Here is a 19,044-nt window from a genome sequence, read left to right on the forward strand (position 1 = left end):
ATTGTGGCCAGGGCAATTGCTGGGGAAAGCTAACAGCGCATTGTATACTCACTCTTATAATTCTCAAGCATACCTTCATTTTTAAAACAATGGACTATTTATTAAGTGAAAATGAACACTTATAATTTCTTTAAACTATGTTTTAAATATTAATTATATTTGTAAATTAAATACTGTAGAATGTATTCAATTACTTTACTAGTGTCCCATGACCTTACTTACCGATCTGTTTGACAATGGATAAAATAAACAAGATTCATGTGGTTAATAATAAGATTATTAATTAACATAAAAAGCCACTCACACAAATATGAGTGGCTTTTTATGTTAATTTTATAAACACTCTTTAATGAAAATTACTTAAAATTATAAATACAGTTTAGTTCCTGTAATGTGCTCATATTAATACAAATGCTCGTTTAAATTGGTTCCTTCAGTGATTTATTACTGCTTCAGTCAGTCGCAATATACGTCACCCTATTAACCTCACCTATCTAACTACATACAACAACCTAGTTGAAGTTGTTTGGTGAGTGCTTTAACTATAACTACCTTCATTCAAGATTATATGCTAAAGGTTTGACAATACTATGATAACTATTAACAAGTATATATAGTGTAAAACAAGCGTGACTATTTATTTGTTGGCTAGAGCGGGACATATACGATAAGCTTTTTACTATTTATTTATTTTTTAGAAGATATTAACATAAAATAGTAATGCCACTTAACACAAAATCTTTAAATATAGACACGAATTAGTAAGCCCAGTTTATTAAGTGGCATGAGTTCTGACTAGTTTTTTTTTTGTATGATGAAAAAAATTGTTTCATAATTCTGGGGTTTGTTTTTAGATACGTATGGAACTTAGTACATTATTTTTTACACTAAATTCATTTTAAATTATCGTTTGGTCTGTTTCCAAAAGTGGAATTATTTTTGCTTCACTGGGGACACCGGGACAGACTGGCTGAAAGCGGGGATATCCTGCTCAAACCAGGACTTATGGTCATGTTATGTATAACCTGTATATGTTTGTGATACAAGCTTTGTAAGTCAATTTCAAAATAATTTTTTTTCAGACTAATTGTCTACGTCATACATGCTGGTGCTGACTGATTAGCTTTCATGTCTTTAAATTTCGTCGTAAACATGTACAGTTTATGTCACAAAGTTTTTCTTTACCCAAAGAAATTCGGATAAATTAAAACTAAATTGCACTTAATTTCACAAATATCGGTAGCAACAAATAATAATTTACTAAGTATTAAAAGTACGAATTCTTCACTCTTTTTCACCGTCCAAATTTTAAATGATTCGTTAGTCAATTTTCAGCAAATGAGGGGCAAACAGACCACGCGTTATTGAATTTCCATTTAATTTGTAAAACTGAACGCAAAATTCATGATCATAATACACACATGGGTACATACTTCATGTTCAATTCACTGAACACAAAATATTCATGAACTTTGAAAATGGCAGGTTTTATTCGGATTTACAATACTGTACTCAAGGGAAATTTCTCACCACTTTAAAATGTTGCACACGACGTAAGGTATGCAAACATTTTTCAATTTCACTTATTATGCAGTTTCTTTGGACGGCTTATTAATTTTCTTCATTGAAATACCTGCGTACTATAATGTTCACTGTTTAACATTTGCCCATAAAATATGTTTTTGGGTACGACGGGGTTTTCAGTAGTGGCCTTTTGTCAAGAAAAAAAAAACAGCTAAGTTTAAAGTGAATTAAGATGCAATAGCTTAGATAGTACAGGCTTGAAGTGAAAGTAATTCCACGTTTCGTCTGATGAATATGCGTACCAGAGGTCTAATTTATTTTTACAAGGAAAGGATAGTAAGCGGATGTGGGTTTTAATGGAGGCGGGTACGCATAGGAAGGGGAAATATTCTCGTTCTGTCAGTATCTTCCTTCGTCAATTAAAGGTCTATGGGCAGCTGTCGCTTTGTTTTTTCGGCAAATCAATGTAGCCACTTGCTCGTCTGTCACCTTATAATATAAAAAAAATGTATAATGATGCCGTGTAAGTGATAGATGCGTAAAAATGCAATTTATATGCTTTAAATATAAATCACAAGATCTATGTTAGTATGTCAATGGAAATGTGCTGAGAACAGAAACTAACGATGAAACCATATTAAATAAAGCTCAGACGAGTTTCGTTCTCAAGTACAAATCGTGCAGAAATTTTAACAAATTGCAAATGCCGAGTTCACAAATTAAGTTTTGGAAAGTTTCCAAACGCGTGTTACTTTACATTGCAAAACATGAGAGCTAATCGTCAAAGTTAATTGCCACTGGTAAAATAACACAAGGCTTTGCCATGCCAAATACGGCCATGTTACATACTTATAGCAGTTTTGCATTTCCCCTTTTGATAAATCAAAGCAAACTTTAGATCAAAACTTACAGACATATGTATTAATTTGCAAAATAACTTTAGATTCCGGATATACTTGCAAAAAGACTTATGAGGACACTAACAATTCCTGACATTTTATTTATTTCTAAGAATCATTAGAAAAACAAAAAGCCACCTAGTCTGTGTTAATAGTAATAAAAATTGCTTCTTTTAATTGTTTTTTTATTTATATTTCGTAGTAATTTTGACCTTTATTTCATCTCATATGTATAAGTCGCGTAGCATTAAAGTTATAGAATACGTAGCACATAAGCTCAGTTTTCCATTTCCTGTTTAGCAAACATGCGAACTTATGATTTAACTTGCGTAGTGCGGAAAGTGGGTTTCATTTTGTTGTGTAAACATCAAGTTTCCAACAACTTGTTATGCTAGCAGTTTCGTTCTAATTATGAAACTACGTTTATTTCTTAGACCCTTATTTACATATCAATATCATATTAAAGACCAAGATTAAATATATTTTTGTAAGATTTTTCTAGGAACCAAAAATAAAATAACCAAGTTATGTTACACAGTTGTTAGAAAATTAGAAGTAACAACTATATTTCGCATATTTTTCTATCTGTATTCATATTATAAAGTGACATATTGTGATATTAAATCAACCCAATAAAGTGTCGCAATTATCGTGTACTCCTAATAATTGTTCGTAGGGAGATGGCGTTTGTATGCATTTATTTTATCAATCATTTGTATACGAACAAAATCCAATGTTCCTAATATAGATACGGAAATAAATGTTCTGTTTTCTTACTTAAATCACTAAAAATATTTGAGAAGCTTAATTACTACTGTGGTCTTAATAACTCATTAATCAAAAACAATCAATGCATTGTAAGACAGTGATATAAAATTCCTATAGCGTAGTGATTCTTTTACTTTTTTCACTATTAAAATATTATTTATTTTCTTTGCCTAGATTTGAAATTATTTGTTTAAAGGTTTTTTTCGTTTAATGAAAGTCTATTGGAACACTGTTCCCATTTATTACCGAATTAAAATTGCTTTTTCAATTTCCCTAGAAGAGTGGAGTACGATGAATTTACCGAAAGAATCTAAAAATACTTCGTTGCTGATAAATCGAAGTACTTTTTCAAACATTTTTATACATAGATAAGATTAGATTACTAAAGTCAGTTGGAGAACACGTATTATGTTACTGGGAAATTTACTATTAAACTATTTTATTCCTTCATTTCATAAAATATTTAAAAAAGGAACGAGTCAGCTTTGGATAAAAGAGACTAGAGTCAATAGTGTCGAAGCTTGTGCCAAACTGTAATTTACGGAACATCTTTCATGTGCTTTGAGATAGTAAGATCACAACACCTTATAATCCCTGCTCGTGTTATGTAGCGAAATTTATAATTCAACGACCGTTGCAACTTGTTTGATTTATTTACAAGTCAACTCTATGTTTTATTTCCTGCGCGTGAATTGAAATGCATATTGCGAAACATTTTATTGTCGAAATTCTATTTTAATACTACTACTAGTTTAAAACGCCTTTTCTTGTTTCTTAACAGAATTTTTACAGGGTTATTTTTGTGCAAATGATTGACTTTTGTTCTAAAAATGCTAACATTGTATCACTTTCAGAATAGAATATGAAAAAACTTAAACTAAATAAAATAAACAAGATATATGATAAAAAAAAATCTCATTACTAAATGAGATCGCGTAATAAATTTTCCAAATGCACTAAAATTTTTGATGATGATATAAATTTTAATAAATGACTTTATTTGTAACTGCGAGTAATAACTATGACATGTTCTGCATTTATCTCTGTATAAATGAAATATCTACTGCCATTATGGGACGAGTTTAATCAGATGTAATTTATACTTGTAACTGAAAACATTTTCATAATGGTTTTTGCTTTTTACTGTAGTCAATTACGATATCATCAATGTTAGCTGAAATCCATAGCTGTACATGGACTAAGTGGCTTCCACGGTTTTCTTCTTGCACTGCATCCAACGACATGACAAGTTAAGGCATTATTAGTTTTGAAGTTCATTTGACATTGTAAAACAAAACCTCGACTTCTGAAGTACCAATACCCCACCTGAAAGAGGTATGTAGCTTTGCTTTGGTACTTCATACTTCCGCTAGGTGCCGGTGTCCATCAACTCCAAACAAATCTAATAACGCTGAAGAAGTAACGCGTAAGGAAAATATTATGGTTAATACTTACTTGTTGCGCTTACTTCTGGTCCCAGAGACTCGAAAGCTTTTCCGAAGCTGAGTTTTAGCAGACGATCGGAATCTGAAAGAAGTCATCTAGTGAGCATGTGGAAAACAATTTTCATCAATGTAGACATTTTCTTTATGTTACCTGTTCACTATAGATGGCGCTGTACAATTTTATTTTCCTGCCATCTTTTGACAAGAATTTAAAATAAGTGAGCTCAAAAGTAAAAATACGCGGGCTGCAAAATGAAAACACGTCAGGAGATCTGCACATGAGAAACTAGATGGCGCTAAATACCTTTTCACACAATTTTGTGTGTTTATTTAAATTTTCGGCATAACAGTTTTCATTTACCAAAAAAGAACAGATCGTACGGATTTTAATTTTTGATAGAAATAATTTTATATATTTGTGGGTAGGGTTCACTTAAAGTTTATAGTGTAAAGTACTTAAACCTACAACTACGTTTCATTATAAGATAACTGTGGCAAAGCAAGCATCCAAAAGCCGTCTGGAACTCGGCCAATATCTCTATTCATAGTTTGGGACCTCGTTGTATGAAGTAGCTAATTTTATTTGATTGATCCCTTATATAAAAATTGCAATATTAAAAAAAAAAAACTTGAAAGGTATCAAGGGACACCCGGATGGAACGAAGTTCCTTTCAATTAATTAGTGAAGGAACCAATGTTCATTCTATGAATAAAAAACTTAAGTCTTCACAAGAAGTACATTTTATTTCTATGACTTTTCGTTATGTATTGTCACGTCGTTGCCATGGTGAAGTAGCGCTCATTCGTCTATAGCAAAAAGTGTCGTGACAACTTTTCGTAAGAATTTTTTCCGTCTAGCCCCCTTTCACAACGCGCGATAAGGAACTTCGTTTCAATAAGTATTTATATTAAGTAATTAATAATCCTAAATCATCTATTTATACGATATAACTATGTACACACAATGTCTCTTCATATTTGTGTGCACAACATCTACGTTTAATAAATGTTTATGTCAAATCTATGATAATCCCCAAGGTCTGTACCTAATAACCGAAATGGTCTGATCAAACTTTCATGAAAATGACTTCCTAACTTCTTATGATGTTGCTTGCCTCTGATCATTATCGTTTGTATATTTCGGTATATATCATTTTTCGAATACGGCGATGTTATTAATATCTTCTATATTTTAAAGAGATTACTTTTATCAGTCTAATTTCTGAGTCAGAATGGAAAAAATGTTTATGTTGTTTACACACACAAACATACCTGCAGCGGTAGAATCCGGTGGTGGCTGAAAGTGGAAAGTAGCTGCGAAGCCTTGGCCCGGCGTCGCTGAATTAGCGGTGAACTGTAGAAGCAGATATGGGCCCGTAGAAAGGACTTCGTAACCTGAAATAGATAGAAAAATATGAATTCATCAATTATTTTACTGGAGACTATACCTTGCTATTCCTTCGTGATATAATTTTACAAATTTCAATAGATATGTATGTAATGTAAAAAGACTGAGTTATTAACTAATATGGAAAACGGCCAAAACACTCACGTCCGGTGTCGGCACCGACTAGCTTCCAGCCCATCCGTGGCCCTTCATCAGGGTGAGTGGAACTGGTATTATTTCGCAAACGCGGCCCGTCACTCACTAGTGTACGTGAGTGTTTTAGCCGTTTTACATATTAGTTATTTATAGTGTTTCACAAAAGTTTGAATAACTGAAATATTCGTATTAAACGATGTGATATGAACAATGATTAATTGTTGTTCTTCCTTTCGAGACTTGATCGAGCATTTCAGATTTCCTGATTAACATGATGTGATTGTTATTGCGCTTTTTAGGAATCTTATGATCTCGCATTCACAGTAACTCTTAATGGTAATTTCTCGTAATGTCGGCCTTCTGAACCACAAAGACCTTAATCGCTGGAGTCGTTATCCGTTAACCTGACTTAGCTCAGTAAGCTCCGAACGCAGAACGCTGACAAAGCCATTTCTGCAAATGGCGGACCGTAAACTGAACTATAGAATGAACTTATAGCATTCCAATAACGCACAAAGTTTATTCCTTTGGTACCAGACTGTTTCTTTATACGGACAAGCGGAAAATAAAAGCCTTTATTTACAGAACAACATTCGTCATGGACAAAAAGGTTGGGACAAATAAAACAAACATATATTATATGTAACTGAAGCCGTTATCTTTGTATAATACAATACATTTGTTTCAATGAATACATTCAGTTACGATACTAGATATAAAAGTTTGATATTCGAGATTTATTACACATATCCTTTTTATTTTAATACAGAAATTTAAATTGATTTCCACCTGATTTGATAGACAGAATTTATTGCAAGTAAAAATTTTACGTTAAGAGAAATAAACTATGAATTACTATTAATGGCTGCTCTTTTATGACTGAAGTTATAAAGAACGGGAGAGTTTAAGGTAAGCATAAATGTGAATAATAACGTTCTCGAAAGTTCTTAAAAGCTAGTGAAATGTGTATCAGCAGAATAATTTTTAAAGTAAAATCAGAACTAACTAAATATATCTGTTTACACTGAAAGATGATGTGAATATAACGCACTATTTCAGCATCAATAGGATTGCATCTAGCAACGTTTTTCACAAATTTGTAATATACTATTATAGAAAATCACAACAAATTTCCGTGACAAGTGACCCATAGTAACTTATACATATATAGGTATAATTGCAACTAACAAGATAATTGCATAACCTGTAGTTCTAGTGTATGAACAAAGAGGTAAAGTTGCAAAAAATGTGAGAAAAGGAATTTAAAACTTGCATGAAAAAGGATTTTTTAAAGACTTGTTCGTAGAGTGACAGAATTAAAATTTTAAGAACACATTTTTGTTAATAAATTAATATAATAATTTTGCATACGTCTCAATGTATGCGATCGATCACTGTCCCCTTTCTGAATGAATAATGCTCTGGCAGAGTAAAGCCAACTTAAGATTTCAGGGTTGTCCCTCCATCATTATCTTTAAAAAAAATCCCTATATTTTCTTATTCAGAGTAAATATTGTATGTTTGTCTATGTCGACAATAATGCATCCAGTAATGCTCGCCAGATGTTTGCCCCATTAAGGTGGTCACAAGTCTAGTTTTACCAGAGTAGGTACGCTGCTATCGTAAGCGTTATAACCTATATCTTTCCTCGGGATTTCAATAAGTTGCAACCCTACTTGTTATTGCTCCACTTACTCTGAGCTGTGATTGCAAGAAGCCACCTTCAATACCTAATTCCCAGGTTTTCTGTATTCAAACAATGCCTCTAGTTTTGTGGCTTACGCATTGTAAGACTTGAATGTGCAAATAAGACCCACAAGTTCAGCTTCGTAAAAAGCCCGAATTGTGTCAACAATAAAGGGTTTTCAGTCCCTAAGTAATAAATTGGAATAGCCGCTTCTTTTTATAGTCTGGGATCTTCTACGTTTGTCTATTTAAACAAAGGGGTTTATGGATTTTTATATTTTATCAATATTATTGTTGAGTGGTATTTTTAAGAACCCAGATTTTAACATTAATTTTAAATCAAACAAATCTGATATTACAGTTACTTGCAATAAATTTAAAAGTAAACAAAGCATTTAAATAAAACGAAACAGCGTATCGTGGTAACGTTTATATCATTGTCAAAGTTAAGTAACGTCGCGGCCGGAAGATGGGGTGGTCTCTTAAGTAATGTTTAATCTCGAGCATCTCGTGTTTTGGAGACGTTAATCCATTAAACCGGATGATCCTTGTAAGTTCGGGCCTGTACTAAAAATAATATACAATCGTAAAATTAAGACATCGACATATCTTGCACTTCTTCCAAATTTAGGATTCAAAGTTATAAAATGTTATTTCTAAGGACTGCACTTAAATTCCATTTTAATCCTTCTCTCAGTCCTTCTCCATTTCACTTTGTTTGCATAGAATCATAATAAACAGCCAAAGCGACGAAAAGTGAGGGTTTAGACCTGCACATACTTTGATTTTCATACTAGTTTTAAACTGTATCCGTTTTATTAAAAGTTCAACTAAAATATTCCAATAGTTGAGCTCGTGCTAAGAATTGCACCAGCAAAACAAAGCGTGCAGGTATACTCTAGCGAAATGTCGTCGCGGCTGCTGAACTCACTTCTGAGCACCGGCAATTCATCACGAAAGTTAGTTTTGCTCTAAGAATCTTTGCGAGTAGTGCCTCGGGGAGAATATTTCTTCCAACTTTTGAGATTGGAACGTTCTCTTTCTGTACAACTATAAATCGTACGTGATAAATTTCTGTCAAGGTAAATAAATTAATCTTAATTTATTTTGAAATTAAGGTATGAAATTTCAACTTGATATTTGTTTTCTTCAGGGATTTGCTTTCGATAAAAGTTTATCGACTTTTTTGCTTACATCGTTGTGTTCATGTGTAGACATTGCACGATCCATGAAAAGGTATTTTCAGTATAGTACATTTCAAATATGTTTAGTAGTATTACGAGTATTAACACAAATAAAAAGAACTATTACAGTGGCATATTCGTCCTATGAATTCCATAAAAATCTCATTAAATTTTAGTCAACTTTTTTGAACGATTGCCCTAGTATTTTTCTCTTGGGAATCTCAGTAACAACAGACGACGAGGTACTTAATATATGTCACATTGAGATATTATAACGCCTACGTTCCCCTGCCTTCTTGTATCTATTTTCCTTATGATTTGTCTCGTGTGTACAGGAGCACTCACAAACCTATTTCTTTACGCGCCTCGTATATTTCTGTAACTTTACTATTTTTATTAATCCGCCTTATATAGGAAATATTGTGACAGCAATTTGTCTTTTATTCTTTTTTTTCTTTAATGTGTTATTATTTTTAATGACGTAAAATTTCGCATATGTCTATTTAGTCTAATAGTCTATTTTTATTACTCTTCTTATTCTGTTACAATAAAATGTGGAAAGTTTATTTTTTTATCCGTAATAAAGAATTTGTTAGCTACATGTAGCTGTGCGATAAATTAAAATGAAATAAAGTTACTCCAGCATTTTTTTTTTACTCACAGTAAGTGAAGTAACTATATAGCGGTTGAGTATCATCTTGTGGCCTGTGTTTTGTTTGCTGCTAATAAAAAATAATACGTAAATGTATTCATACCTGAAAGCTCATTACACAGCATAGCTATAGCAGGCGCGTTCGTGTCTCTGCCGTCGAAGACCTTGATGATGTCTGCACGTCGCAGGCAACTGGAACCACAGAGCAGAGTTAATGCAGTTAGACAATGGTAAATTCACTTGTCACATTGATAGTATTTTGTAATAAAGGATACTTAGAGGGATATAATAACATATTTTTTGGATTAGGATTTATAGAAACATTTTTCTTACATAAAGAACTAATAACTATGTCGCAATAAATCCGGATACTTTGAATGGATTTGAATGTAAGATTGTCTTCAACCAACCCGCACTGGGCCAGCGTGGTTGACTATGTCCTAGTCACCCCTAACTTAAGGTAGGCTACGAAGCACTCAGTGGGGACGTATAGTGAACTGATGATGATGAGATTGTCTTCGAAGAGCCGATATTTATAACTTATGTTTATACTAAGTAAAATATGACTTATGCTAAGAAAAATTGTTAATATAAGAGCCTCGCATTTTTACTCTTAATTTATAAAAATTTCAAATTGTAATTATAAGCCATATATACAGCAAATTGAATTGTGTATGTGAGGTGAACCGCGATCCGAACAGTCCCATAGCTCGTGGTTGTGGTCATACAATAATCGCTTACCAGGCTCATATATCAATCAGAGCTTTTAGGTGTAATTTAACGACATTTAATACAAAATTCGCTGCGAGGTCAAACGCTAATTAATGTCGGATTTGTTGTTGCTTTGCCGAATTAATAACAAATTCTAATCCAAGCACGACAACTAAATGCAAAGCATTATAGGTTTTAAATTTCGAATTGTCCTCGGTCTTATTATAAACCTATTTTTTTAAGCTTTAATAACGGTCAGATGTCTTTTAATAATTTAAATATATATGTATAAGATACGCTACGCACGAAAGCAATAATTCCATTATGTTATAATTTATTTTACACACAACTTTTTACTGTAAACTATAAACCAATATCAAAGTTTACCTAATGTAATCTCAAAAAAGTATTACCATTTATTATTAACTAGCTATCATCCGGGACTCTGTTCGCGCAGAATTAAAAAAAATATAAGGAGCCTATTTGTTCTTTCAGACTATGTCCTACAACTGTGCCAAATTTCATTAAGATCTGTTGAGCAGTTCCGGAGATACCTTCAAATAAATATCCATCCATCTAAACATTCGCATTTATTGTATTTGTAAGAATGTATGTATTGAAATTGTTAAAGAAAATTAAACATATATATACATATAAATATATAAATATCACGAATTTGGAGTAATTTGCGAGCCTTTGTTTGTAGTTTTTCATTCTGTATGAAATAGTATTTTTAATAGTGATTTGCATTTCACCGCGTCATTGTGCGAATGTAGATTCAGTTTATATGCAAGCGATAGGTTTTTTCATGAAATCTGTTCGCGACCGACAAATTTACATAACTATATGATTTCAATTTTAGTATTGCGTTTTAAAATATTGTTCAATATAAAAAAAAAAGTTTGAATAATTCAAAGGTTTAGTGAAAAATTCAAATTTGAAAGCTACAACTGTATGTTAAAAATTTAATATGGAGATTAATAATTATTCTGAATTATTTGTATAATTTTCTGTCACCAATAAAATTAGTATTTAGAATTCTTGTCACAAGTTTACATTACACAAACATCTGCATAAAACATATTGTTATCTCTATTTTCTTAAGACAATGAAAGACGATAACATGCCGTCACACAGAAGATTCAGCAGTGGGAACTACCCTACTGTTGCAATACATCTAACTTCCAAAAAAAAAACTTAGAAATCGTTGATTTCCGAGACCAAAATCCCTGTATAAATATTTCTGTTATGTCAGTTTTGTGTAAAAATAATAAGATATGATTTATACAGGGATTTTGGTTTCAAAAACCAACTATAAATCCAACTAGTACGCAATTTTACAGCCTTCAACGTTACAGTTATAATTATGAATTAGAGTGCGTGCCCCAAAGACCACAAACGATGTGTCATTACAAGGGTTTGGAATATTTGTCTTAATTAATTCCGTCTACGTAACAATAACATTTGCACCGTCGAATAGTTTAACAGGGGTTAATATACTTTAGTATCAACTGGACTAGGTACATAAATTCTCGTGTACTAGCATTCCTGTTTCGTACACCAAGTTCTAAATTCTCCACAGACACTAGCGTGTAACTACTTAGCTTAAATACTTTGTTTGGCCGATAAATCCAGATGAAAATACTACTACTATTTAGTTTCGACTTTGTGGATTAAACATGTAATGGGTTTGACTGTAATTCCAGTTAGATCTATCTCAAGGTTGAAAATATCTTAGATTTTTTTTTTGTTACATTTTGTGTAAAGTATATTAAGTACATGAAATAATGTTTTATAATGCGTTAACTTCTTACTAATATTGCTAACATTGAAAATGCGAATTATCAGATGGATGGATGGATCTTTGTTTGAAGGTATCTTCAGAACGGCTCAAAGGACCTTGCTGAAATTTGGCATAGATTTTTTTTTATTTAAAAACAACTGCATAAACACTTTACACAACACGTTTGATCGTCCGGTGACGGCACCGACTAGTTTCGAACCCATCGGGGGTCCATCTTCAGTGCGAGACGCGACGCGACCGCGAAGTCTTCGGATTAAACACTCGCCCTGAAGATGGACCCCCGATGGGTTCGAAACTAGTCGGTGCCGTCACCGGACGATCAAACGTGAGTTAAGCCGTTTCTTAATTAATTAATTATGATATCTCACGAAAGTTTAAACAATTTAACTTTACACAACAGTTTACACGATAATATATTTTATAATAACACATAACAATGACTAATAAAAAAAACACATAGATAAACAGTGCAAGATTCTTCCAGACTATGTATACATAGTCTGGAAGAATACACAGGCCACTAATAACTTAAGTTTTTTTTAATTGCGTGCGGACGGAGTCGCGGGCGACAGCAAGTTATAAATATTTGCCAATTAGGTAGTGGTTAGTAGAAGTACTGATATATTATCATATTTTTATTATTAAAAGAAGTAAATCTATGCCGATAGTAAATTGGTATGATGGATAAGTGATTTAAATTAAAATCGCTATGAGAATCGTTTTACAAACGCATTGTCTAAGGCTCTTCAGGAACTTTTGTTATGTTTCCATCTCGTAAAGTAATTAAACTTAAGGGATGCCAAGTTGGCGTTGCTTCAAATTCGTGTTATAAGTAAGTTTAATATTTTCTTATATCACCTAACAGCCGGATCTCAGTAATGTTACGCCTTAAAATCAACTTTCACACAATTAAACCTTCTATTCCTACACCTAACCCAATGTTTCCACATTCACATTTAAAGTTCTTGTTGTCTTATTTTTAATTTTGCTATTTTTTAATAATAATTAAAATAGTTTAAGGTAAATCAAAACCGACATTTCTCTTTAACACCAGCTAGTTGGAACGCAAGCTGGCCGCAAAGCGACGCGCCCATGCATTATTCGGTTAATTAAACAAGTAGATATGGTTTATAGCTTGCCCTCATTAACGGAAGCGGCGCGCGCTCGTAACATTTATAATTCATTTTGTGCCGGCTGCATTGTCGACGTGGGAATGCTAATTTAATCGCGATCTTACTACGAATCCGTTTCGTGTTGTAACCAAAAATGTTATTTAATATTTTTAAGCAATATTTAATACTAGCTGTTGCCCGTGACTCTGTCTGCGCGGAATTAAAAAAACATGTAATAAGTAGTCTATGTGTTCGTCCATACTGTTCTACATCTATGCCAAATTTCATCAAGATCCGTTGAGCCGTTCCGAAGATACCTTTTAGATACCATTCGCCTTTATAATATTAGTAAGATAAGTAAGAAGTAACATGTAAGTTTGCCTGTAACATTAAGTGACGGCTGAATTTATAGATTCGGCACAAATAAGAAACATCTTTGTCTCTTTCTCTACAAACATCTTCGTTTACTCTACCATTGCTTTCGTGTCTGAAATTTTGTTTTTTTAATAATTAAGTAGAAAAATATGTGTCAACAACAAGATTATTCAGATCCACCGATCCCCTAGATGTACTAAAATAAATTGAGCGTATTCTAGATGGACATGCTTAGTTGAAATTAAAATAAAAAAAATATCTCGATCCAAGACCCTCATTATAAAACGTAATGAAGCATTCCTCGTTATGTATGAGTACAAATACCTTTCGTCGTTTTATTTTCAATATAATATATGTTTTTGTTTTATTTTTTTTAATCATCAGGAAATAAATACGTTCATTAATTTACTTTCCACGTTTTTTACGTTAAATAAATAATAATATTAAATAAAATCCACAAACCTTATATCGCCTTTTTGTAGTGAAACTTCTTCGAAGACAACCTTGACACGGTCCTTTGGTCTGGAAAAGAAAAGTATTCGATATGCTATAATATATTCTGAGCACAAATCATACGTCTAAGGGCAAGTTGATCAAGTAGATAAAGGTTTGTATCACACAGACTCAAAAGAGAACCGATACCGAAACAAATTGTTACTCGGAAAACATGAAAAGAAAGCGAAAATGAAACGCTAAGTTTTCTCAATGATAGACACGGTTTCTCGAAATAAGCATAACTGCTAAATATTTCTCTGGAATAAACCAAATCTAACAATCTATACCAAGTTCGTATAGCAATGGGTTCGTTTAGATTTAGCTCCGCGGTCGCGGGAATGTGCTAAAGAAAACCGTTACAGGAATTATTTCAAAAGGTACTTTCAAAATATTTAATGTTGATTTCTGAGACCAAAATTCTTGTATGATATTCTCATCCCTCTCAGTATCTTTAAAACAAAACAGAGATTTTTGTAACAAGAGTTATATAGGGATTTGGTCTCAGAAACCAACAATAAGGCAAGTACGTTTGAAATGTGAATTTCTATTGTAACTAACCTGCCGTGGAAATGGTATGAGCATCGTACGTTGTTGGGGTAACTGGAGGGGTATCGCGGACTGTAAAGCCTGCCGTGAACCGGCCGGCTGCCTGACCTGCTAAACTGGTAGTCGCACTCCGTACCCGGCACGCGTACGCCTTCTGTCTCGAACTGACCTGTGAAAAAATAATCAAACATGTTATTTAAATATAATATATTTCGAACTACCTACAAATTCTGAAATGAAATATTGATGCTTGTTTTTCTTTATTTTTATTTTCTTTTCTTCGCTTATTTTAAAGCTGTTAAGATGATTTGCTTTGTAAAATTCACTAAAATTACATTCTCTTGTGTCAATTAAAAAATTTAAATTTCGTCCAAAATCCGAAGCTAACTTTTATTTTTAAATGAATTTTCAATGTTTACGCTGCGTGTGTTTTTATTTATATAACTCCGCAACATACATGCAAAGTTTGGGTAACATTTTGTAGCAACTTTGCGTTCCACCTAACAAAACAATCTAATTTACTTGAGTTGGAGTTTATCCCCGTCCGGTCATAAAGCGGCCGCTGGTAATATTAAATTAAGAGGATCAGGTGGTTTCTGGGTTAATTGGCATAAATGTATGGTGTCACGCAGCACGATAATAAAGCCTGACAACAGTCATCTCTGCGGTTACACTATATTTCGCTTAAATCAGACTATCCTTCCGTTGTTTAGCTTTAGGTAAATTTTAGAACATGTGTGCCACATTTATGTCCAGTTATTTTGTTTATGATTTAACTTTGGTTAGTGTTATATATTTAAATAACAACATTTAACTCATAATTCATGCTAGTATTCAGGGTATCTGCATTAAATAATAGATTTCATGATACATGCAATATTCAGATATAAAATTACCGAAGTAACACAAACAACAAGTAACACGAACAAAATAACGATTGATACAATCTATAAACCTTAGTACATACTACAGAAATTCGAATAAAACCTGTTTTGTTTGTTGTATAAGCCTCTACTCGTAGTTACATTTAACAAATGTATTTGTGGACTGTTGATTTTTAAATAAGTTTTTCCTTAAACGAGAGCTGAGTTTGTAGTTGTAATAAAATGAATATTTTGGTCAATTGTGTACGTCTGTAGCGGTCTGGAAAAATAAAAAAAGAATTAACGTTCGCCATAATGGTAGCATAAAACGTAACTGCTTGCGAGTTAGTTCCTTTTTTATTTTGGTTGTTTTTGAACTTAGATTTAAATAAGATATTTATTTTAGTTTATGTTGAAAATAAATGCTTATGTGTATTTATGTATATCATGTATCAAATGTTTCTTTGTATAAAAAAAAATTATAGACATAACTTTGCTCAACGATAGATTAGCATCATATAAAAAAGTGGCATTTTATTATAAGTTCACTTTTATATATTTATTTATATTTCTTGGGATTAAAGTAGCGGAATAAGGTGTGTACCTAAAATATGCTATATAATTTACTATTTTCTTGTACTCTTGCATACGATGGTAACTGAAAGTACTGACCTCGGCAATTCGTAGTACAGTGTCCGTTTTATTATTAGCAAGAGACCTGACGAAAATATACCAGACTCATTTTAGCTTTGCAGCATTTCTGGCTATGTCAAGTCTGGCCATTTGGAAAAGTTATTTGTGTAACGGACGTCACTAGATTATTCCAGGCTTGTCGACCGTGGTGACATCTACATGGCGAAATAAACTGATATGTTTCGTCGTTATATTTTATACTAGCTGTTGCAAGCGTCGTTTCTATGAATTTCAATATTGCATCATAGAATGTATTTTATATAAAATGATTTAGGCTAGGAGAAATTGGTTTAGTTATTTCAGGTTATTTATAGTTCTATTTAACAGTGTTTTAAAATGTAATGAAAATTTTGTTAATGTTGTAATGTAATGCAGAATCATAAACAAAACTAACGCCTTTAACCCAGAAGGGTAGGCAGAGATCACGGACCTCCATTTAGTGTGGCCAAACGAACCTCCGCAATCCACTTTTCGCCATTTCGGGAGACGAAACTTGACGTGTGAATACACACATATCTTTGAAATTTATTTTCGCTGATATGTTCGGGTTTCATCACGATGTTTTCCTTCACCGTAAGAATGTCGGATAGATGTATGCATCGTAATCGTATATAGAAAAACACTTTGTTACATGGCGGGATTCGAACCCAGCACCTGCAGATTACAAGTCAAGTGCTTAACCCCTGAGCCACCGAAACTCTTATATACTGTACGCTCTAATGCAGAATATTTTTAAATAAAGAAATGATTTGGAAAGTAACATAGAAGCTCACGATTTCTTAAAGAACATGCTTCTAAGAAATAACATTAAACTCGGTCTACGACTCTAAGAGCTTGTAAGGATGTATTCAGTAGCCAACTATCGAGTATACTCACTCCATTTTAAGAGCTTTCAACGATACGTCTCTAGTTTTCTGCGTTCAACCATAAGAGTCTTGGAATGTATTCACTATGTGGTGAATATCAATCACATTATTATATAGCTCCCGGTGATTCTTAATGTAAACGTGATACACTCTAAAAATTGAATTCTTTAATATTAAAATGTAAAGACGAGTAATCGATTATTCAAATAAATGTAGAAAATTTCTTGATATGGCTTCCTATTCTTTATCGTAACGTATGTTTTCGTTTATTTTTAGTAAAACTGAGGAATCATCATCATCGTCAGCTCACTATACGTCCCCATTGAGGGGCTTAGAGCCTACCCTAAATTAGTGGTGATTAGGCCATAGTCAACCACGCTGTCAATTACGGGCTCGTTGACTTCACACATTTCTTTGAATTTCTTTTCAGATATGTGCAGGTCACGACGTTTTCCTTCACCGTAAGAACATCGGATAAATGCACATATGTAAATCGAAACTTGAAAAACATATTGGTACATGACGGGATTCGAACCCAGGACCTGCAGATTGCAAGTCATGCACTTAAACCCTGAGCCACTGACGCCACACAAAACTGAGACATGATATCTCATATTAAGAAAATATAACCTTTACTTGAATAGCTATAAAACTAGCGAATCTTTTACATTAATATCAAATAAGGATTCTGTAACTTAGACTAATTATTTTGAAAGTTCGTTAATTCATTGCATTGGAACTCTATAGAGAGCATTAGAAAAGTTTCTACCACATAATGCCTTAGGTGTAAGCACCGTAAAATTCACTCGAGCCAAACGAAATAGTTTTTCAATAACGCGAGCAGTTTTGAGCGTAGCGTAGAGTTTTTCATTACTTTTTCAATATAGCAGTCGTTGATGTTATCACTGCGCACACTGCGCACTGCTATTGTACTGGAAAATTAAACGTTGCTCTCTGTTCATGGTCGTATTTTAGAACAGTTTATGTTCAATTTCGTACACGCATCGTGTTTCTACTACGAATAAAGAAAGAAATAAATTCGAAGCCACTCGCTGTACGTAGAAATAACTAGAAACAAGATACAACAAAACCGACATAATTATGTGAACAATTACTTTGGCGTGAAGCCTACATTTCATTGAATTTTTTATGCTCAGAATAACATCAATAAGATTCTTATATCGGAGCAAAGAATGAAATAGCTAACGCTTTTGTTTTGTTTATATCTTCTATTCTGTGGGGTATGTTCTATAGAAACAGGATACATATGGCGCGCATCACGTAGGAACTTAATTGGAATGCATCAACACGGATTAGCGAAGGCAAATACGAATGACTGGCTTCTAACGCAAGTTACAGCAAATGTATTTAGAACATTAGATGTTATCTTTTAACAAACAGTACAGTGTTACCGCAAATGTAGTATATGATTAATACTATTTTAGGAAATGATTAAATGTAACATATCGCCTTTTTTCTAAACAAGATATATTAAAACAAAATGCCATTCAAAATTTGAGGATGAAAAAAGTATTAATTTGTTAAGCGATTGAAAATGTCCTGTGTAAAAACAGCAGGATTTAATACCAAAAAAAATATGTGAAATTTTTACTTTAGTGTCGATCTGATTCATCTCAAACATTACCTTTAGAAATCCGTAAGTAATATCAGTGTACAATAAACCGAGCAATGGGGTACAGTATCACGCAGGCGGCGTGTAATGAAACGCAAACACAGCTGTGTTCGTCGACACTTCACTATGTTTGCATCGGATCCTGGAGCTATCGGGGAGGTACTGAAGCAAACACTTGAACGATTTGATTTACGAATAAAAAGATGGAATCCTGTTAAAGTATGGGATAGTGTAATTACATTAAG

The 19,044-nt window shown here is 32.9% G+C and overlaps 1 protein-coding gene across 1 annotated transcript in view; it reads right to left on the bottom strand.

Moving 5' to 3' along the window:
• Positions 1-19,044, bottom strand: part of LOC106718772 (suppressor of lurcher protein 1) — a 245,727-nt gene that overhangs the window by 66,615 nt on the left and 160,068 nt on the right. The window contains exons 6-10 of the mRNA XM_014512942.2: positions 14,757-14,913; positions 14,166-14,225; positions 9,805-9,893; positions 5,909-6,031; positions 4,647-4,718 (exon numbers count right to left, since the gene is read on the bottom strand). Coding sequence (XP_014368428.2) covers positions 4,647-4,718; positions 5,909-6,031; positions 9,805-9,893; positions 14,166-14,225; positions 14,757-14,913 — 501 coding nt within the window. The remainder of the gene's footprint in view (positions 1-4,646; positions 4,719-5,908; positions 6,032-9,804; positions 9,894-14,165; positions 14,226-14,756; positions 14,914-19,044) is intronic.

Source organism: Papilio machaon, chromosome 9 (genome assembly GCF_912999745.1).
Source record: "Papilio machaon chromosome 9, ilPapMach1.1, whole genome shotgun sequence".
NCBI classification, from domain to species: Eukaryota; Metazoa; Arthropoda; class Insecta; order Lepidoptera; family Papilionidae; genus Papilio; species Papilio machaon.